The sequence below is a fragment of the Nyctereutes procyonoides genome, unplaced genomic scaffold (assembly GCF_905146905.1).
Source record: "Nyctereutes procyonoides isolate TBG_1078 unplaced genomic scaffold, NYPRO_anot_genome, whole genome shotgun sequence".
NCBI lineage: Eukaryota > Metazoa > Chordata > Mammalia > Carnivora > Canidae > Nyctereutes > Nyctereutes procyonoides.
Genome location: NW_026575049.1, coordinates 26,287,279 through 26,309,293, shown reverse-complemented (window position 1 = coordinate 26,309,293; position 22,015 = coordinate 26,287,279). Strand labels below are relative to the sequence as shown.

The 22,015-nt window shown below is 57.2% G+C and overlaps 1 protein-coding gene across 1 annotated transcript in view; it reads left to right on the top strand.

The window, feature by feature from the left end:
- Positions 1–22,015, top strand: part of CACNA1I (calcium voltage-gated channel subunit alpha1 I) — a 113,499-nt gene that overhangs the window by 82,723 nt on the left and 8,761 nt on the right. The window contains exons 11-29 of the mRNA XM_055328957.1: positions 2,937–3,088; positions 3,698–3,883; positions 4,133–4,250; positions 4,996–5,151; positions 5,618–5,711; positions 6,504–6,706; positions 7,478–7,948; positions 8,219–8,319; positions 9,048–9,171; positions 9,475–9,543; positions 10,101–10,285; positions 10,754–10,880; positions 12,122–12,247; positions 15,058–15,147; positions 15,657–15,849; positions 16,382–16,533; positions 18,040–18,149; positions 18,760–18,893; positions 19,781–19,851. Coding sequence (XP_055184932.1) covers positions 2,937–3,088; positions 3,698–3,883; positions 4,133–4,250; positions 4,996–5,151; positions 5,618–5,711; positions 6,504–6,706; positions 7,478–7,948; positions 8,219–8,319; positions 9,048–9,171; positions 9,475–9,543; positions 10,101–10,285; positions 10,754–10,880; positions 12,122–12,247; positions 15,058–15,147; positions 15,657–15,849; positions 16,382–16,533; positions 18,040–18,149; positions 18,760–18,893; positions 19,781–19,851 — 2,862 coding nt within the window. The remainder of the gene's footprint in view (positions 1–2,936; positions 3,089–3,697; positions 3,884–4,132; positions 4,251–4,995; positions 5,152–5,617; positions 5,712–6,503; positions 6,707–7,477; positions 7,949–8,218; positions 8,320–9,047; positions 9,172–9,474; positions 9,544–10,100; positions 10,286–10,753; positions 10,881–12,121; positions 12,248–15,057; positions 15,148–15,656; positions 15,850–16,381; positions 16,534–18,039; positions 18,150–18,759; positions 18,894–19,780; positions 19,852–22,015) is intronic.

Below are 22,015 nucleotides of genomic sequence, written 5' to 3'. Positions count from 1 at the left end.
ACTGATGTAGGGGAGACACTTAACACCAGCTGCCTTCATTGCCATGGGGTAGTCCCAGGCTCCAGAGCTTCTGCCCACAGCTGGGGACCCCTGCCTGGTGGGAACCTCATATCCCTGCAGAAATGGCCAGAGGCTGGGCAGCCTGCTGCCACCATGCCTGGCGGGCCAGGAGGAGCGGGCCTCTGTCTCCCTCCACTTGGGCCTCCGGATGGCAGCCCCTCCCTACCCGCCCTCCACCCTCCTACCTCTAGTGGTTTTCTGCCCCTTGTCACCCCCTCTTCCACTGGGTGGGTCTCTGCAGCCTCTGCCTGGTGGTCTGTCTGCCTGCTGCCTCTCACGTTCCTGGCTCCCTCACGTACTCCCACAAGGTCATGATCTTGGTCCTTCCTTACATTTTCACGTGTTTATCTTCCTCTGTCTCATCTCTCCACACCCCACCTTTGCCTCTCATTCCCCGCGCCCATATTTGTCTGTCTGTCTGTCCATCTCCCTCATGGCCTCCCTGTGCATCTTCACATACCCTCCCACCTCAGTCTCACGGTACAGAATAGTCCATGTTCTCCTGTCTCCCGCTCGCTGTCTCTCTCTCCCAGAAAATTGCTTGCAGGAGTGATGGATGGTCCATTAGAGAAAGATTAACAGGTGTGCGCTCGACTAGAGAAACAGCTGCTGGGAGTGGGGGGGCACCGGGGGCCAGCGGGTGACCTTTCCAGAGAGTGGTGGCTCCGCATCAGTTGCGGGCGGGAGCGTTGTGTGGCCCGGAGCGGGTGATCGTCATTAAGGACTGTCAGCGGCCACGTTTTCCATCTCTGCTGTCATCATTTTGGCGGGCTGGGAAATTGGTGGCTCCAAGCTGCATCTGGGCCCTGCCTCAGCCGGGGATGCAGGGCCCCGGCCTCTCCCCACCAAGGGCCCCTCTCAGGGTCCCACTCCTCTTTCGGCCCATTTTGTGAGTCAAATGTGATTACGATGGAAATGGGGCCTCCTCCTTTTATCTGGGCTTGAGAGGAGCTGGCAGTTTTATTAGATTTCCCAGGCACTGGTCGGAAGTGGGCGGTTGGATTATTATTATGTTCCTCTCTCTTTTCCTTTTAATCCAAATGGAATCACACTCAGGCCCCTGCGGTGCCCTGTCACCTGGTGGAGGGGCTGGGCTGGGGTGGGGGTGAGGCCGATGGCTGGCATCTCTCCCCCCTCTCCACTCTTGCTCTGGCTGGTCCCTCTGCCTAGACACCTTCTCTTCTCCTCCCTGTCGCTGGGCTCCCCCTCTCCGCTTTGAGGTCTCTGCTGAGATGTCACTTCCTCCAGGCAGCTGCTCCTGACTGAAGGATCGCTGTTCCTTAAAGCACCCTCAACTTTTTTCTGTGTTTAGCACGAACCGACTGTTGGTCAGCTTGGGTGTTGGGCTTTGCCAGCAGAGCCCGCGCTTCCTGGGGACAGGGGCAATGGCTTGTTGCTTTCACCACCGGCCGCCCTGGGTACACACGCCCAGCCCGTGGTGAACGCTCCGCAGGCCGTGGAATGCGTGAACCGTGGGAACGGAGGGAGGCGCGGGTGGATGAGTTCTGGTGGGCTTTCCATGTGTTGCCGCAGAGCAGTTAGGGGTCTGATTCTGTGGCTCTGTGGCATCCTGGCCGGGTGGCTCAGAGCAAGGCAGCTCACTTCTCTGAGCCTCAGGGTCCTTATCTGTGAAACAGAGACTCCAGCAGCGGCCTCGCAGATGGTGGGAGGTGTCGGCAATTGTGGGGTGTCGAGCTCAGCACGGGCATGTGGTCAGGCCTTCCCTTCTCCGTGACTCGGGTGGGAGCAACCTGGCTCGGTGGTGGGCAGAAACCAGACACCTCACAGTCCCCGAGGGCTCATGGAGGAGAGGGGCTGGAGCCCTCCCTGTATGGTGCTCAGTGGAGAGGTCCGGAATGAATATCATCTTATTGCACCTCCTTGTTTTATGAATGAAGACACTGCTGTGGGGAAGGGGTGGCCCTGGAACCCTGTCTCCTAGTCATGTCCCATAATGTGGCCTGTTTTATATACCAGTGTCACTCAGATGGTTCCATTTGTAGAGGTGTCACCTGCTGGCTAAAAACCAGGAGGTAATCAGTTCTGGAGTCAGAGCGTGGCTGTCTGGCCAGAGGTACCAGTCTCCGTCTGACCAGCTGGTGACTTTAACCCTTGACCGCTCTGGGCTCTAGTGTCTTCCACTGAGAAGTGTGTGAAGGAAGTCCCATTGACCACAGTGATCTCCAGCCACCCACAGTCCTGAGACAACCATTGCTGGGGAATGGGAGCGTGGGGAGGGCTCAGTAGGGGGTCTGCATAGCCAGGGGTTAAGGGGAGAAGCCTTGGAGCCAGGCTGCCTGAGTTCAGATCCTGGCTCTGCCCCTTCCCTGCTCCACAGCCGAAGGCAGGGAGCTGGCCTTCCCTGAACCTGCTTCCTCATCTGCAAAATGGGCTCTTGTGTGGGATTAAGGGACATGATGCTTGTAAAGTTCAGAGAACAGGTCCTGCATGTGGTAAGTGCAGGGGAAAACAGGAGGTTTCCCGCAACGACCAGCCTGTTTTCTTGCCTTGCTCTGCATCCAGCCATGTGACCATAAGTCAGCTTCTCACACTGTATCCTGATCTGTAAAGTGGGTGTCATGAAGCTCCCTCAGTGCGCAGTAACAGCATCATTTCCAACTGTGTGGAAGGTCAGCCTGGTGGCTCCCACCAGCTCAGTGGACTCTTAGGACAGCAGAGATGCAGCAGAGCTGTACGGTTCTCGTTGGCTGTTGTGTTCCAGCAAGGACTCTGACTGCCAGGTCACACAGCCAGGGTGACAGAGCCAGGCCTCCCTGCCTCCCTGGGGGGCCTGGAGCCCATGGGCATCCAAAGAGGATCCACGGATGTGCTCTGGTCTGACAGGGTCCCTGTCCCCTGTCCCAATGCCTCCATAGCCTGAGGAGCTGACCAACATCCTGGAGATCTGCAACGTGGTCTTCACCAGCATGTTCGCCCTAGAGATGCTCCTGAAGCTGGCTGCCTTCGGGCTCTTCGACTACCTGCGCAACCCTTACAACATTTTTGACAGCATCATCGTTATCATCAGGTGCTGCCTCTGCCCCCAGCAGGCTGTGGGCCCAGAAACTGAGTGGGGGAGGAGGGGAATCTAATGCACTGACCCCGGCAGTAAACAATGTGTGTAAGAGCACAAAGGAATTCAATTATATCCAAACACAGTTACCAAATATTTAAAAATTTGTCATTCGGTACTATACTGTCTTCTAGATTAATGCATTAAATAGCAAGACGTAACAGCAGGTCTTGTGACTACCATCACTCCAAAGAAAGGATGAGTATAAATAATATTTGGAAATATGTACATCGACGGTTATAGAAACACATTCGCAATTTTGACTGGTCAAAAAGTCATAGGGACTGCTAATTCTCTGTGGCTTGTTTGCGTTCCTAACCAAAAAACAATTTAAATCTCAAAAAGAGGTCAGTGGGTAGACCCTCCTGAATTTAAGCCATAGACTTCTTGTGGGGGGAGGTGCCCGTGGACTCACAGCATATCCTGCAGCAGCAGTGCCCCATGAAACATGTTGTTCATGGGATGAATGAATGAATGAAGTTCTCTGTCTCTCCATCCTCCCTGACCCCCCTTTGCTGAACCCTCCTGCCTCTCTCCTCCCTGCCCCCACTTGCCCCCTCCCAGCATCTGGGAGATCGTGGGGCAGGCGGACGGCGGCCTGTCGGTGCTGCGGACCTTCCGGCTGCTGCGGGTGCTGAAGCTGGTGCGCTTCATGCCCGCGCTGCGGCGCCAGCTGGTGGTGCTCATGAAGACCATGGACAACGTGGCCACCTTCTGCATGCTGCTCATGCTCTTCATTTTCATCTTCAGGTAAGCCCTGCTCACCCTGGGGACCACATGTGTGAGGGGGCCTGGGGGTGCATGGCTGGTCCAGCTTCTCCAGGCAACACCCTGGATGTGGGTGTGAATCCCTGATGGCTCCGGGCAAGTACTGCCCTCTGAGCCTCAGGGTTCGTTTCTGTAAAATGGAACCAGTGCGGCCCCTGCCACCTTACTGGGTGGTTCTAAGGATGAAACAAGGCAGGCAGGCCCCTTGAGCCACCTCCATTCCTCCCTCAGCATCCTTGGGATGCACATCTTTGGCTGCAAATTCAGCCTCCGTACAGACACAGGAGACACTGTCCCGGACAGGAAGAACTTTGACTCCCTGCTGTGGGCCATCGTCACGGTGTTCCAGGTAAGCGACAGCACATGTTCATGTGTGTCAGGAGAAGGGGTTTCTCCCAGGACCGCTGCTTGGATTTCCTTTCAGAGGTGTCCCCTTGGGGAGTCCAGAGAAGAGGGATGGCCTGCCAGGGAGGGGAGGCCCCTCCACTCCAGCCTCCAGCAGACAGGTCCAGGTACAGGGTCAGGCTGGCATTGCACTTGCTCTGGGAGCTGGAGTGACCGCATGGTGCCCATCCCTGCCCCTCCACTCCCACCCCAAGACTTGGGCACCTTGGGATTCTCCTCCGAGACTATTTATTCACATATAACCTAGACTTGATTGAATGAGTGTGCACGCCAAGGGCTGTCACACGGTGCGGGGGGTGGGGGGCAGAAGGAGGAAGGGTGGGCTTAAGGAAGGGTGGGGGCGAGGGGAGGGACAAGCAGAAAGTGTGTGTAGAGGCTGGGGCTGAGGGAACAGCCAGGAAGGAGCACCCAACGGTGCAGAGAGAGTCAGAGCAGGAGTGTGGGTTGTGCCCAGGCTGGGACCAGCGGGCAGAGCCATGTGTGTGAGCGAGGGGCGAAGGCTGTGCCAGGTGGGTCAGTGTAGTACAAGGTCCCTGGGTGTCCCCAAACATGTGTAAGGAGATGCTATAGGTGTGCATGGGCCGCAGCATGCCTGTAGCTCTGCCACTCAGTGGATTCCATCTGCCCTTGGGCCGGGCTGGGGCCTAGGGATACTCCAGGATTGACCTCTGTTCCCCCTTCCCTCACAGATTCTCACCCAGGAGGACTGGAACGTTGTCCTCTACAATGGCATGGCCTCCACCTCTCCCTGGGCCTCCCTCTATTTTGTCGCCCTCATGACCTTCGGCAACTATGTGCTCTTCAACCTCTTGGTGGCCATCCTGGTGGAGGGCTTCCAGGCAGAGGTGACTGCAGCCTAGGCAGAGGAAGCACCCCCGTGGGGCCTGTACCAGACTGGGGGAGGGGACTGGGTGGAGGAGGATTTCAACTCAAACATCTAGCAGGTCACAAGTTCCCAAGGAAGGGTTGCCAATTAGGTGGTGAGCTTCCTATCGCAGGAAGCATGCAAATAAAGACTGCATCTCCAATCCCTGCCTCTCCCCCAGGAGTGTAGGACTAGGTCTCTCCATTTCTGAAATTCTAAAGCCCCTAAGACGTAGATCCTGCATCCTCCATTCTCTGAGACTTAGGGGATCCTTGCAGTCAGGCAGATGTGGGTTTATGGCCAAGGTCCTCGTTAGCTTCTCGCTTTCCTTTTCTGAGCCTCAGTTTCCCTACCTGTAAAATGGGGGTGAAACACCCATTAAACAATTCGGGAGGGAGGGGAGGGCTGAGCCAACCTGCATTCCAACAAGAGGAATGGTCTCCCAGGGTGATGCCAATCGCTCCTACTCGGACGAGGACCAGAGCTCATCCAACATGGAAGATTTTGACAAGCTTCAGGAGGGCCTGGATGGCAGTGGAGGTAAAGAGGTCCCTACCATCATCAGGACCAGGGCCAGGACCCTTCCCCAGAGATCCAGGTGGGCAGAGGGCACAGCATCAGGCTTCCCCTCGGGCCCAGGCTCCGTGACTACTAACTCTCTGTGGTTGGTTTACAATGGAAGGAAACAGGCAAAGGCCCCAAAGAGGTCAGTGACTTTCCAGCCCTCTGAATTCTAGCCACAGGGGGAGCTGCAGTTCACACCCCTCCAACTGTGTGGCCTGTTGGGAAGAGCCTCGGACCTCAGGACACCTGGGTTCTGGTCCTGTTGGCACCATGCGGCAGCTTGGAACAGGTCTGCCCTGCCCAGGGCCAGTGTCTACCTTGGTAACTGGGCCGGACCATCTTCGCCTTGCTTTCTGAAGTGGGCCCAGGAGTGAGGTTCCCATGCTGGGTGAAGCTAGGGGCTGGCCCTGAACGCAACAGGCAGGGGATCCACTCATCCAAAGAGAAAGCTGATGTGATGAGCTCTGAGTAACAATGTATAGGATTGTGGAGTCACCGTACTGTACACCTGAAACTAATACACGCTTGTATGTTAACTAAACTGAACTAAAGTAAAGAATTTAATTAAAAAAAAAAATAGGCAAGCTGAGAGCTCTCCCGGAAGGGTGGAGAGGCATGTGATGTGGGGTCTAATGGGAAGGTGGAGGAATACCTATTTCTCCCCAGAAAGACTATTTCTGTTCCCATCCTTGTTTCTTTGTCTTATGAATTCTTTTGCTCTAGTTGTTTTTGTTTGCCCCTCCTTCTGTCTCCATCTCACCCCTCCAGATCCCAAGCTCTGCCCAATCCCCATGACCCCCAATGGGCACCTGGACCCCAATCTCCCGCTGGGTGGACATCTGGGCCCTGCCGGAGCTGCAGCACCTGCCCCCCGCCTCTCGCTGCAGCCAGACCCCGTCCTGGTGGCCCTGGGCTCCCGCAAGAGCAGTGTCATGTCACTGGGCAGGATGAGCTATGACCAGCGCTCCCTGGTAAGTCCTTGTGGGGTGCTCTGGATGGGTGCTCCCTGCTGGGATGTATGGTGAGGGCCCCTGGAGAGAAGTGCCTGTCAGTTCAGCCTCAAACTGATACCCAGGTTTGGGGGACCAGACTCTCCAGCTAGTACCGGGCAGGGACCATGTCTGTTATACTCCTGGGTTCCCAGCGCCAGAGTAGGACCTGGCAACAAAGAATGAATGAGTGTATGTATGTGTAGTGCAAGTAAGTCTGGTATGGAGAATTAAAAAATGTTTTTTTAAATTTATCTCTATGAGAGAGAGAGCACATGGGCCAGTGAAATCACAAGCAGGGGGAGGGGCAGAGGGAGAGGGAGAAGCAGACTCCCTCTTGAGCAGGGAGCCCAAGGTGGGGCTTGGAGAACTGGGTTTTTATCTTGGCCACAATGCATAGGGTAAAGAGCCGTACTTTGGGGTCAGGCATACCAGAGCTCAAATCTGGCCTCTGCCACTTTCAAGCTGTGTGATCACGAGCAAGTGACAGTCCTCTCTGAACCGTTTTTGCTTACCTGTAAAATGGGAAGAGCACCCTAACCTGCTGCAGCTTCCGCAAGGGAAGTGAGGCGGCAGGAGGAGATGTAAGCACACCCTAGAGGCTGTGCATGGAGGAGAGCTGGGCGGGGAGAGGAGCCCTGGAGCCCAGCCTCCTGTGCACCCCCTAGGCAGGCGGGTGGCCGTGCAGCGGGTGTGCAGGCTAGGCTGCCTCCGTCACAGCAGCGGGCAGCGTGTGCGGTGGCTTCCTTCCAGTCCAGCTCCCGGAGCTCCTACTACGGACCGTGGGGCCGCAGCGGGGCCTGGGCCAGCCGCCGCTCCAGCTGGAACAGCCTCAAGCACAAGCCGCTGTCGGCCGAGCACGAGTCCCTGCTGTCGGCGGAGCGCGGTGGCGGCCCCCGGGCCTGCGAGGGCGCCAGGGACGAGGGGCCGCCGCGGGCCGCGCCGCCGCATGCTCCGCACGCCCACCACGTGCACCACGGCCCCCACGCGGCGCACCGGCACCGCCACCACCGCCGGACGCTGTCCCTCGACACCAGAGACTCGATGGACCTGGCCGAGCTGGTGCCCGCCGTGGGCGCCCACCCCCGGGCGGCCTGGAGGGCGGTGGGCCCGGCCCCCGGGCACGAGGACTGCAATGGCAGGATGCCCAGCATCGCCAAGGACGTCTTTACCAAGATGGATGACCGTCGGGATCGCGGGGAGGACGAGGAGGAGATCGACTACGTGAGTGGGGGCGGGGCCCGGGGGCGGGGCTAGCGCGGGACCGCGAGCAGGGGCGGGGCTGGCACAACCAGCCCAGGCAGACTCCCCCGCACCCCGCACCCCTCGTAGAGAAGCCCCCCCTCCCCCCGCCAGCCCTGGGTGAGGGTTCTGGTCTCGCTGGAGAGTTCACAGGTCGTCCAGTGACCCCAGTCTGGTATACGGCTGGGGTGGGCGGCGATGGGCAGCCCTGCGCAGCGCTGACCCCGCCGCACTCCATCCTCACCCTGCCAGACCCTGTGCTTCCGCGTCCGCAAGATGATCGACGTCTACAAGCCTGACTGGTGCGAGGTCCGCGAGGACTGGTCTGTCTACCTCTTCTCCCCCGAGAACAGGTGGGCAAGGCCGGGCTTGGTGTGAGGTTAGAGCAGGGGGTTAGAGCAGGGGGTTGGCATGTCTGGGAGGGAGAGATTCCTGCCAAGCCAGGCAAGACTATTGGTGGCGGGTCTGCAGGGGAGGGGGAGGATCTAGGTGTTCACTGGCGGGCCCTTGCTGGGCCCTTCCCTTCTCTAGTCTAGGCCATTCCTGTGCTGGCGCCAGGTTGGACAAATCCTCAAGTAGCCTGGGGTGCTCACAACTGGAGGGGTGCTCACAACAGTAGGCCTCCTGGAGGACGAGGTCTTTGTACTGGGTTTGGGAGGCAGATGGCATTCCAGTAGGTGAGGCAGGGTTGTGAAGAGGTGGAGACTGGTCCAGGTAGAGGGAGCAACCTGAGGGAAGGCCCCGGGGGCAGAAGCTGAGGGTATTGGGCAGTGTGTCTGAGTGGCTGGAGGTTAGGGCTCAGAGATCTATCTGAACCAGTGTTTGGAAGGCCTTGAGTGCCAGGGCAAGGTCGATGCCCTTTATCCTGTGGTGCCAGTTTCTGCCGTGTGCTCAGGGGAGGCAGCTCCAAGTGGGCCCCCAAGCAGATACGAAGCCACCACCTGTAGTGTGGCCAGAGAAGAGAGATGTCAGCTCCTTTAGGCCATCCTAGTCTCCATGTGTGCCTGGGCCCTGTGCCTTTTTCTTGGCCGGGGAACAGGGCAAACTGACACTCAGGTGGTGCCCTGCCCACCCCGTGCAGGTTCCGAGTCCTGTGTCAGACCATCATTGCCCACAAGCTCTTCGACTATGTGGTCCTGGCCTTCATCTTTCTCAACTGCATCACCATCGCCCTGGAGAGGCCCCAGATCGAGGCTGGCAGCACTGTGAGTGGCTGCAGCCTTTGGGCAGGGCAAGGGACGGGGCAGCAGGCAGGCCACCAGGGCCTGCACTGGGATATTTGTGCCAGGCTCCAGGGTTGAGAGGGCTCCGGGGTTGAGAGAGCTCCGCCAGGCTCAACACCAAGCATCACGGAGGGAGGTGGGGTAGGAGCTTGCTTCTGGAAAGGGGGATGCCACCTGAGACTGTGCAGTAGCAGCAGGGTGCTCCTTGGCTGAAGGCAAGAGGCTGACCAGGTGGCAGGGCAGCTCTGGGAGCCCCTGGACCCATGGTAGCTCTCTTTTTTTCAGGAACGCATCTTCCTCACTGTGTCGAACTACATCTTCACAGCCATCTTTGTAGGCGAGATGACGCTGAAGGTAGCTCCAGGCTTCACCTGGGACCCTCTCCCAACCCCCGCTTGGGGCTCCTGGCTCTGGGCCAGCCTCTCCAAAAGTTTGTCACTCACCTGCCCATCAGCCACATTCCACAGGAGCGGGGAGGCCCATCCCTTCAGGTCCCAGCCCCCAGGTTGGGCCGGAGGGACCCAGAGGGGGTCAGCCATGTCCTCACCCTCCAGGAGCTCAGGTCCCTCGAGAAAGGCTAATGCAGGGAAACATTTACAGTGTAACGGAAGCACCTGCTGGAGGTGTTGGGGGCCAGGGGAAGCATTCCTTCCCGGGTGCTTCCCAGAGTCCTTGGCTTTGAGTTGGGCTTGCCAGACGTGCGGGAAGCAGAGAACAGGGAGGCCTGCTGGGCCTGTGTTTCTGGGGGCGGTAGGGCACGTGTCCCCTGCCAGACCGCCCAGCCCTCTGCCCGGCTGCTCCCCACCAGCCCCTCCTGGCCTTGCCCCGCCCCCTCGCTGAGGCTGCCCACACACCGCCCCGCCCCCGATCGCCAGGTGCGCGGCTGACTCCGCCCATCGCCTCGCCCCCAGGTGGTCTCGCTGGGCCTGTACTTCGGGGAGCAGGCCTACCTGCGCAGTAGCTGGAATGTGCTGGACGGCTTCCTCGTCTTTGTGTCCATCATCGACATCGTGGTTTCCGTGGCCTCAGCGGGGGGAGCCAAGATCCTAGGGGTCCTTCGGGTCCTGCGGCTCCTGCGCACCCTACGCCCCCTGCGGTGAGGACTCCTCCCCTTCAGAGTAGTGTGGCCAGTCTCTCTGCTCAGTCTAGTGAAGCTCCCAGGGTCTACGTGGACCCCTCACTCCGGCTCTCCGTGCGCACTCAGTCGTCTGATAGCACATGTTAGATTAGTGGGGACAGGAACCAGGCTGTTGATGCTGCTTCTGGAGGAGGAGCCTGGAGACCCTGGGGGGAAAGGGGGTGCTGGAAAGGTGAGGCTGAAGGTAGCCCCCAGGACTCTACCCACTTTCTGTGTGGCCTTGACTGACTCACTGCCATCTCTGGCTCTCTGTCTTTAGATGATGGTGTGGTGTGGACCCCAAGGGAACAAGGTTAGGGCATAGTGCACTGCTGTGCATGTGGATCTGGGGTCTGGGGTTCTCTGCCCTGGTGACTAGGCAAAGTGGGTGCTATCTCCAGACATGGCTGTGGGCTCACGGTGCCTCTGGCCCCTGTCTGCCTCCAGTGTCATCAGCCGAGCTCCTGGTCTGAAGCTGGTGGTGGAGACACTTATCTCTTCCCTCAAGCCCATTGGCAACATTGTCCTCATCTGCTGTGCCTTCTTCATCATCTTCGGCATTCTGGGTGTGCAGGTGAGGGATGCTCAGGCTGGGCAGGCACTGGGGTGAGTTTCATAGGGAAGAGGCTCCACATTTCTTTTCAACCTGGGGGCTCAGGTGACCCTGGCAGAGCATGCATGTCCCTGCCTGTGGTGAGCTCCAAGTCCAGGGAGAGGGGGACACAGACTTAAATGTCTGAGCACAAAGAAGGCTGGGTAAGTGGGATCCCAGGGGTCCAAGCTACACAGAAATGCAGGGCAGGGCTGGGGGCAAGAGGAAAGGCATCCTGAAGGACTTGAGTGGCCTTGGCACTGGCCTTGAAAGAGAAGCAATTCCACAGGTCGTGGTGGGTGGAAGGTGTTTCAGGGGAGGGTGGGCACAGGTGTGGAGGTGAGCTCAGGAGCTAGGGCTGGCATAGAGCCATCAGCCAGATAGTGGGCTGGGCCAAGGTGGGAAAGGCCTGGAATGGCAGCTAAGAAGCTGGGGCCAGTTTCTCTGGAGTGGGGACAATGGAGAGTCTCTGACATAGACAGGGCCTTGAGCTAACTCGGAGTTTGGCTTGGAGCCCAGGAGTAGGATGGGGCCTGAGGGCTCCTGGGAGGAGAAGTGAGGCACATCATAAAAGTGTGTGACGGGGGGATGGCCAGAATGACCCGGGCCCTCTGGGGTCTGAGCTGGTATGGAGACCTTCCTCTTTCTTGTCTAAGTCCTGAGCTGAGGCCCCCCAGGCTCCTCACCTGGTCCTGTGTTTGAGGCTGGAGCTGCAGAGGAGTTCTGGGCACAGGTGTTCTTCAGGGCTCCTAAGAGATCCGTAATAGCCACCTGGGCAGGAGGGGCTTGGTGCGGACTCCATGTGGACAGTGGCCCTGCCCCTTCCAGGCAGAGTGCTTGGGCCCCTGAAGAGGGTCCCTTTACTTCTCTCTCTCACCCTTGGGGCTATGTAGGCAACTTTGTCCTGTGGAGTCCCCACCCACATCCCCAGGACTGAGGTCTGAGGAAGAGCCCAGAAATCAGAGCGGCATGTGAACCTTGACTCTGGCCTTTCCTAAACCTCATATGACTTTGGGAAAATCACCTAACACCATTGGGCCTCAGTCTCCTCATCTGTGAGATAGGACTGGGTGAGGTGGTGTGGTCGAGTGCTTGGTCCAGGCTGTGCACAGAGGAAGTGCCCCCTGCGGGGCGGGGCCCTCTTCTGATTTGCATCCCCCACCACCACCCCAGGAGCGTTGGCAGATGGTCACTAACCCTGTGGTCCTTCCCCCCCGCCCCAGCTCTTCAAGGGCAAGTTCTACCACTGTTTGGGCGTGGACACCCGCAACATCACCAACCGCTCTGACTGTGTGGCTGCCAACTACCGCTGGGTCCACCACAAGTACAACTTTGACAATCTGGGCCAGGTGAGCGTCCCCTGCCTACCCCTGCCCTGACCCACCCCCTTCAGTGCCAACAGCCCTGGATCACAGCTCAGGCTCTGGTCCTGCTCTGCCAGGACTGACCCCTGTGACTTCTCCTTTCTAGGCCTCAGTTTTCTCTTCTGCAAAATGGGTAGGTAGGGGTGGACTGCACCTCACAGGTGTTGTGAGGCTGAGAGATCCTGAGTGCAGTGTCTCAGGAGTACGACGTGGTGCTTAGTAGGTGCTTCAGTGAACATTGGTTCTTGGCCTCCGCCCCCACCCCAGGGACCCTGACAGGAGTTTCAGAGACAGCCAGACCTGAGTGTGAATCCCGGCACTGTGCCACTTACTGTAGGCGTGGGCTCTCTGAACCTCAGTTTCCTCATCTGTAAAATGGGAACATGACAGCTTACTAGGTAGGCAGTGGTAACAAAGTATAGCAAGCCCCTAGCAGGAGGAGGGTTTCCTCTCCCAGTACCCATCTACTCTGCTCTCCACCTCAGTGGGTGGGCGGGCCCCCTGCCCAGTTCCTGCCTTGCCCTGGTCCCTTCTCCTGGGGACCTGCCAGTCTTGACCCACTGGTGGTGCCCCAGATGAGAACCTCCAGTGTGGTTCTCTATAAGGCTTCATACTATTGCCCCCCCACCCCCCCACCGCCAACTACTATTTCTTGAGGGCGGCTAGGTATGATCAGATGGGGAGTGGCTTCCCCAGGTCACACAAGGACGGAAGAGGAGCCAGGTCTGTGTGGCCCAGAGCCTGTGCCCTATTCCTCTGCCAGGGACCCCCTGGCTGGATACCATTGAAACTCTCACCTTGGGGCAGCCTGGGTGGCTCAGCAGTTTAGTGCCGCCTTCAGCCCAGGGCCTGATCCTGGAGACCCAGGATTGAGTCCCACGTCAGGCTCCCTGTGTGGAGCCTGCCTCTCTCTCTGCCTGTGTCTCTGTCTCTCTCTCTGTCTGTCTCTCTCTCTCTGTGTCTCTCATGAATAAATAAATAAAATATTTAAAAAAAAGAAACTCTCACCTAACATGACCAGGGATCTCATTCCTCTTGCCCCCTGGAAGAGGAGCCATGGGCCCTAGAAAAGCAGTGAGTGGAGGAGGGAGAAGAAGCAGGAACTGGGACACAGGAGCTCCCCCAGCCCTTCCAGATTTTCCAGAAGCAGTACCTTTCAAGTTGTTAGCAACTCGATGGTTGATAAAACAGAGGTTTTAAAAAAGATATTCCAGGAAGCTGAGGGAAAGCCTGTGGGGGCATCTTATGAGTTCGTGTCCAACTCCCTGAACTCAGCGCCAGGCCCAGGGCCCTGCTCCCATGGAGCACCCCATTCTGGGCATGCTTGTTGCCAGGCCGATGGCCCTCTTCTCAGCATGCATATGGGGGAGCCCAGAGCCTTGGACTCCTTGGTGGGCTCCTTAGCTGCTGTGTGTCCTCAGGCAGGTGCCAGTGTCTGGTTCAGTGCCCTCATCTGTAAATGGGGAAGTGATAGCAGGTGTGTGCTTCCCAGACCCAGGCTGGGCATTTTGGGCCTCTGTCATCCGAGGGCTCATAGGAACATTTGCCCCTGGCCTGTGAGGGCTTCACCTGCTTCCCTGGCCACAAGGACTCACTGTGTGTCCCTTGCTCTGACCTCCTCCTGAGCCTGAGCCCTTTCCAGGCAGACCTCAGTGCTTTTCCCCTCTGGAAGGGAAGAGGAGGAGTCTGTGCCCTGGAAGATGGGAAGGAGGGGCGAGTGTGGGGCAGGAGACCCATCCTAGGACCCCGTTTCCCAGCTCAGGGCCCTGGCCACAACAAATGAGCAAGTGTGGTGGAAGCACGGGGAAGCTTCTGGAGTAGGGTGTGTGACCTCTGGTCAACCGCTGGTGGTGTGGATATCTGCACACTTGGGCTCTGCAAGAACGGCACTGGTGCCGTCCAGCTCAGAAAACCTTTGTTGAGCACCTACTGCATGCAGGGCACTGTGCTGTTGCTGTAGGACCGGCCCGTAGCCCTGTTGAGGGTACACGAGCATGCTCTGGCCTGCCATCTGCATAGGAGCCTTGGCTGGTGTCTCCTGGGCAGTCCTTCCATTTAAAGTCTTGGATTAATGAGGGTGCTTATTGCCATTTACGGATAAGGAAGGTGGGGCCCAGAGAAGTTGAGGAAGTTGCCCCACGTCACCTAGCCAGCATGTGGCAGAGCTTGCGTGGTGCCCAGGGCTCCTGGCTTCTCTCACAAGCTCCTGCTTTCAGGTGCTAGAGGCAAGCTTGGGGTGGCAGGGCCCCTTATCATATTTGTCAGGGACCTTCTAGTTTAAAGTCACAGCAGGGATCCCTGGGTGGCGCAGCGGTTTAGCGCCTGCCTTTGGCCCAGGGCGCGATCCTGGAGACCCGGGATCGAATCCCACATCGGGCTCCCGGTGCATGGAGCCTGCTTCTCCCTCTGCCTGTGTCTCTGCCTCTCTCTCTCTGTGTGTGACTATCATAAATAAATAAAAAAATTAAAAAAAAAATAAAGTCACAGCAGACCTGGCAGTTAAGCATAAGCTACATTCTGTGGGTGAGGAGACAAGAGCCCATGAATTCTCTTGAATTAATTTCAGAGCTGAACCAGGACTCCTGGTCTAGTGCTCATTGACCTCCAGCAGTGTCTGTGGGGTATATGACAAGCACATAGTAGGTCCTCAGGAACCATTTGTTGTCATCCTCAGGGAAGGCCTCTTTGATGCTCTGCCTCCTGAAGGCAGAAAACTAGAGAACTGAGGAGGGGAAAGGAGCAGCCTGAGCTGTCTGCACCACCACCCCACACCCTCCCCTTCCTGTGTCTTCCAGGCCCTAATGTCCCTCTTTGTCCTGGCCTCCAAGGATGGCTGGGTGAACATCATGTACAACGGACTGGACGCTGTCGCAGTGGACCAGCAGGTGGGGGTGGGCTGGGGCCAGGGCAGAGGGCAGCAGGGGGGGTACACGGTATCTTTGGGGGCCCAGTTGTCTAAAATGGCATCAGCAGGACCTACAGCCCCAGTGTCTCCCGCCATCAGCCGTGGCCCACCCCTCATCATCCCAGCCTGAATCTTCCACCAGGGAGGGCACTCCAAGCGGGCTTCTGCATGGAGGGTCAGAGCCTTGTGACTGCAGAAGCAAGAGGAGAAGGAGAGGGGCTGAGCCAGCTGGGACAGAGGGACAGCAGGGGCAGGCCTGTGGTGGGAGAGTGCCGTGCTCGGGGAGTTGTGAGTCGAGAGCAGGAGGTGGTGGAGGGGCTCGGCAGGGCTGGAGGGTCCGGAGGCCCCGTGTGGGCTGGGGAAAGGGCCGAGTTTAGCCGAGGGCAGTGGGAGCCCGTGAGGCTGTGGTCCCGGCGGGGCTTGCGGAGCTTCCCGAGGCTCAGCACGGCGGCCCCGTCGGCCTGCCTCAGCCCCATCTGCTCCCCGCAGCCCGTGCCCAACCACAACCCCTGGATGCTGCTCTACTTCATCTCCTTCCTGCTCATCGTCAGCTTCTTTGTGCTTAACATGTTCGTGGGCGTCGTGGTGGAGAACTTCCACAAGTGCCGGCAGCACCAGGAGGCCGAGGAGGCGCGGCGGCGCGAGGAGAAGCGGCTGCGGCGTCTGGAGAAGAAGCGCCGGAGTGAGTGGGTGGCCTGCTCTGCGTGCGCCCCGATCCTCCGGGTGCGGTGGCCGAGGCCTGGGTGTCACCACAGCCTCTGGGCCTTGGGGGCTGGAAGGGAACATAGGGCAGACTCTGTGCCCTTGGCCCTGCCCCTTCCTGTGGCATCTGCCGTTAGGTGACCTGACCCCCCCGTTGCTGGGCACCCAGAGTCCACTGGTGACCCTCTGGTGACTCAGTTCACCCAAGGGCAAAGGCCTGGACGCCCAGCCCTGAGCTGAGGGACCCCTATCTTCCGCAAGCCCCCGCCATGGGTGTGTTTGGGGTCTCTGGGTCACAGTCATCGTCCTGCCCGCCCCCACCTCTTATCCCTTTTCCTTGTGTCCCCCTGGCTGGGTGGAGGAGACCTGAGTCTGACTCTCAGGGCCTGGGGTGTGCTGACATCTCTCCCTTTGCTTCCTCCCTCTCCTGTGGTGGTCCCTCCATGTGCTCTGTTCCCCCACCTGGCCCCAACCCTCTGTGGCCTGTGCCACCCCCCCACATCCTCCTGCAGAGGCCCAGCGGCTGCCCTACTATGCCACCTATTGTCCCACCCGGCTGCTCATCCATTCCATGTGTACCAGCCACTACCTGGACATCTTCATCACCTTTATCATCTGCCTCAATGTGGTCACCATGTCCCTGGAACACTACAATCAGCCCACGGTGAGCCCCACCCCCAGCCTCAACCTGAGGTCACATGGTAGGGTGGGGTCCTCAACAGGACCCAGGGACAGGGTAAGGCAGGAGGGTCTGAGTAGCACCCTCAATTGGGGCCCTGTGCCCAGGAAGCTCATGGCCTGGTAGGACAAATGAGAGAAAGGGAAATGTCACTTGTTCCTGATGAGTGGGGAGGTGACATTTGGGCCCACTCTTGCAGATGAGTACCAGTGGCAGTGTTGTGTGCAGTGTGACTCTGCAAGACACACTACAGATATTAACTCTGATGCTCACAGCAACCAAAGGTGGGGGAGGAGCCTTTCTACAAATTTTGTAGAGGAATAAACAGGCTTAGAGGAAACATGTTGCCCAAATTACTCAGCCTATACATAGCGGAGTCAGGACTGGAACTCAGATATGCATTCAAGACCTACCACATAGCCTCCACTGCTGCCTGGGCATATGGAGCCTGGGGAAGGGGCATTCCTGGTCACAGGATCTTTGGAGGTAAACACTGTCATGGGGGAGAATGACCAGTGCCCAACGAGTTGCTAGCAGTGGTCGTGAGGGCCATGTGAGGAGCATGTAGGGACAAGTGCATTCTAAAAGCCTCAACATATTGGAGCTGAGAGGATGAAGGGTGAAGCAGGTGAGGAATTGGTATCTTATAGATACTGGGAGAGGCATATTATAAATGCAGGGTAAAGGAAGGCAACCATTGACAGAACAAACAGTAGTTCTTCCAAATGAACATGAGGAAGTAGAATAACAATACCAAGTATTTCTTGTGTGCCCAGCACTGGATTATTACCTCACTTAATTTGTACAGCAGCTCTTTAACAGTAGGTTATCTATCTAACAGGTGCTGTTATCATTCCTTGTTCATGGATTTGGGAACTAAATCCCAGAGAGATTAAGTGACTTGCCCAAGGTCATGTAGCAAATAGAAAGTATGTGCCAGGCCAGGATTCAGATCTAAGCAGTCTGGTTCTTTCTTCTCCTCCTCCTCCTCCTCCTCCTCCTCCTTCTTCTTCTTCTTCTTCTTCTTCTTTTTTTAAAGATTTTATTTATTTATTCATGAGAGACATAGAAAGAGAGAGAGAGGCAGAGACACAGGCAGAGGGAGAAGCAGGCTCCATGCAGGGAGCCCGATGTGGGACTCGATCCCTGGACTCTAGGATCATGCCCTGGGCTGAAGGCAGGTGCTAAACCGCTGAGCCACCCAGGGATCCCCAGCAGTCTGGTTCTTAACCATGACCCTTAAACATTACCTCATCTTGCCTCCAGAAAGAGGTAACTGGACCAAATCAACAGAAATAAGGAAGAAGAAACCACAGCGTAAAACAAATACTGCACAGTAATTTAAATGGAGGGAATGAAAGGAGATATATAAACCATTGCACTAAACATGAATGGACTAAATTCTCCCCTTAAAAGGCAGAGACTTTCTGAGTGGAGGAAGGTGGGGGCAGGTCATGGGGTCTGGATCATGCTTCTCTTTGTCCTCCATAGTCCCTGGAGACAGCCCTCAAGTACTGCAACTATATGTTCACCACTGTGTTTGTGCTGGAGGCTGTGCTGAAGCTGGTGGCATTTGGGCTAAGGCGCTTCTTCAAGGACCGGTGAGCAGCTTGGCTGGGCTAGGGCAGCGTGGAGTGGTTTTCAGGATGGGGAAGCAGTGCTGACCCCTGGGGAAGCCTGGAGCAGCCAGAGGTGGGCACTGATGGCAGGGGCCCCCAAGTCTTGCCTACAACTCTGAACATCCAGCTGATGGATGCAGGACATTCTCTCATGTCTCTTCAGCTTCTCTCCCGTGGGTCCTCCATAACCCACAGGCAGAACAGGGCATACCTCATGCTAGTTCTTCTTTTCAGAGGGAACAAGTGGGGTTCAGAGAAGTTGATGGACTAGCCCAGGGTCACACAGAGGGAGCAGAGGGCTCAAGATTCCAATCTAGAAGTCTTAGCTCATTCCTCCTTCCCTGCAGGTGGCCAGAGATGTTTATTTAGCCTGGTCAGGCTCTTGCTGGAGGGATTGGAGGCTGTGGGGGGCAGAGAGGGAGCCAGACCCAGTGGAGTCTGGTGGGGCTAGTAGGGAGGTGTGGCCACACATCCCCGAGGGTCGTAGTAGGAGGGTGGAGAGCTAGGAATCTCCTCCTAACCTAGGCATTTCTAAATCAGAGTGCCCTTCACCCTGCCTCCCACTCCTGCCCTCCTCTGCCCGGCTGAGCAGGTGGAACCAGCTGGACCTGGCCATTGTGCTGCTGTCGGTCATGGGCATCACGCTGGAGGAGATTGAGATCAACGCAGCACTGCCCATCAACCCCACCATCATCCGCATCATGCGGGTTTTGCGCATCGCCCGGGGTGAGGGGCAAAGGTGATGGGGTGGGGACAGGTAGGGGCAGGATGGGACTCCCAGGAGTGGGGTGGGACAGGCAGGGGGAGGGGCACATGGACATGATGGGCTTCTTGCTGAGCAGGGGAACAGCCAGGAGGAGCACACACCCAACACACACACTTACTCTCTGTGTGTACACACTCACAAGCCCTCGTCCACAGACTGCTCTGTACCCCACACTGCACCCCCACGTCTGTGGAACACCACAACCCATGTGGACCAGTCTCAGGTTGGGATGAAAGGAACCCAGGGCAGCTGGGAAGACACTGGGAAGTAACTCTAGTTCTTCACAGGCATGCGTCCAACGCTGGCTGGGACTCTCTGTCCTCAATGCTTCTTAAAACCTTTGCTTCCCCCAAAAGCTCCCCCCTCACCCCAAAGCTGTGCCTACACTTCTTTAAAAAAACTCTTGCCTTAGTGCTGGCCAGGCCCCTCTTGCTCTTTTGCTCTCCACCTGCAACAGCTTGTCAATACCTCCGGGTTGTGATGTGGGGAGGGTGCGGAGCAATTCAGCACAGGACACTGGAGGGAAGGGAGAGATGTGGGCACTCGGTCACTTTTGCTCTATCTCGGGGAATTATGTGCTCACAGACACACTTTGCTCCCACTGTGTGTGCCTCCTTCTCTTGGACACGTTCACACCGACATTCACACCTTGTGCATGCGTGTCTTCATGCACACCCCCGTCGTGCAGTGGCACCGATGTTCTTATGGTGTGGCCTCACCAAGTTGCCCCCCTTTGCTCGCACACTCCTCCACCTTCTCCCTTGTGCTCACTTCTGCATGTACATGCGTGCACACGGCCGTCCCCAGGGGCCCGGGCTGAGTGGGCCGGGCTGGGTGTCACCCGCAGTGCTGAAGCTGTTGAAGATGGCCACGGGGATGCGAGCCCTGCTGGACACGGTGGTGCAAGCTCTGCCCCAGGTAAGAGCCCCTCCTCCCGGCAGCCTGCCTGGCTGTCACTGGTGTCTCACAGGTCCTGACTTCCCTTCTCCAACCTGCCCAGAGCCAGGACAAAATGCTGCCTCCCAAGAAGCAGCTTGAGCCGGGGGCTGTGACAGCTGGAAAGGGCCCCCTGTGCCTCCTGGGAATCCCACAGTCCAGTCCTCCCCTCCCCCACCATCCTGACTCCTTTGCAGGGGGGTGGGGCTCCCCTCCCTCCCCTCAGGGTGGCCTTGCTCTGAGGTGAGCCTCATGCACATTCATTTATTCATTATGACTCATCTAGTCTTCAGGAATTTTAGGTGTCTTAAAATAAAGGGGACGAACACAGCACGATAAAAATGAGGATAAAAGATGAACAGCCCTGGGAAGGTGGAAGCAAAGCTGACGCTCTCAGGGACATGGAACTCGGGGAAGCTAGTGAGTTCCATTCTGTGAGTGTCCCAGCAGCCCACTTACAAAGGGAAAGCCATGCGGCTCTCATCAGGTCTGGATGGAAAGCAAGCAGGTGTTCATTCACAAAGACTGGGTTTTCCCTAAAATGAAATCCCTTCAGAGGAATTTGTCACATGGAAGATGCCCAGGAGGTCCCAGCTTCGAGTAGGAAACACGACAGTAATTACAATGACATCAGCACTTTAAGAGATGTGCGTGCCAAGTATCATGTAGCATGGGGGACTTACCCTCAAAATCTATTAGCTGTCATGGGGACAATGGACATTTTCTCCGTTCTGTGTAAAGTGCTATGCAAATGACACTTCTGGGGCGCCTGGGTGGCTCAGTTGGTTAAGCGTCTGCCTTTGGCTCAGGGCATGATCCTGGGTCCTGGGATCCAGCCTTGTATCTGGTCCCCTGCTCAGTGGGGAGTCTGCTCCCTTTCCCTCTCCTTTTGGGCATACTCTCTCTCTTTCTCTCTCAAATCTTGAAAAAAAAAAAGAAAGGAAGGAAGGAAGAGAGAGAGAGAGAGAGAGAGAGAGAGAAAGAAAGAAAGAAAGAAAGAAAGAAAGAAAGAAAGAAAGAAAGAAAGAAAGAAAGAAAATGATACTTCCCACCAGGCTCTGCTCCATGCAGAGGGAGGAGGCAACAAGGAAGGCTTCTCAGAGGAGGTGATGCATGACTTGGGCTTTGAAGGGTAGGGCAGAGGTATTTACCAGGCAAAGACAGAGAAAGGCTCTTCTTCCCTGCAGGGGGAACAGAATACGCAAATGGAGTCTGGTTTCTGTGTGGCCAGAGTTTGGGGTGGGATTAGGCAGGGAGGGAGTCCACGGGGCTAGGTCACAAAGGGCTTCGATGCTGGGACAATGAACTCGGGCTTTGTCCTGGGGGCAGTGGGCATCATGAGAGGTTCTGGACAAGGCAGGCCTCAAGCAGAGAGCTGCTTTTAGGAGAGGCTGGAGGTAGGGAGGCCAATGTGAGGAGGCTGCTACAGCCGTGCAGGCTCTGGGAGGTGCTGAGGGTGGAGGGAGGGACTGATAGGGACGGTGAGCCCCCCCCCCCCCCCCCAGTTAAAGAGCTCTGCTCACCTGGGCCTGCAGAGGCTGGGAGGCTGACGTGAGGGCCTGGGCCACGCTTGCTGCCTTGCCTTGCGGGTGTTCGGTGAGCGCTTATACCATTAACAAGCAGAGCATCTTTTAATTAGTCAGACGCTCTGGGTATGATTGTAGGACAGCTCAGAAGGAGAATCCTCCTCTGGAGCAGAGAAACACGGGGAGCTTGTGGTTAACATGGTTTACTTCTCAACAATTAATGCAAACCCTCTTCTGATTCTGTTCATGCAGGCCTTCTGAGGGTTCCAGGACATACTCCATTTCTAGGGCAAGAATATGTTTGAGCCTTATCTTGTCCACAGCATGAGTTACAGGCAGTCTCCAGTCAATAGATGGATTTGGAATAGGTTTATAATCTGGGACATTATGTTCCCACAGGAGCTGTAGGACAGAGGTGGCTGGGTTTGCAGGAAGCTTCTGGGGCTCACAATCCTGCGTGATTCCTGTGCTCACCTGTCTCCATGGCCAGGCCCCGGGGAGATCCTACTTAACCCGGCCATGTCCCTCCCTGCCCTCAAGGGCTCTCAGGCCAGCAAGGCACAGTGACAGGGACACACTGTCTTACACGGTGTGCCTTACACTCACACTGCTTCCTGGAG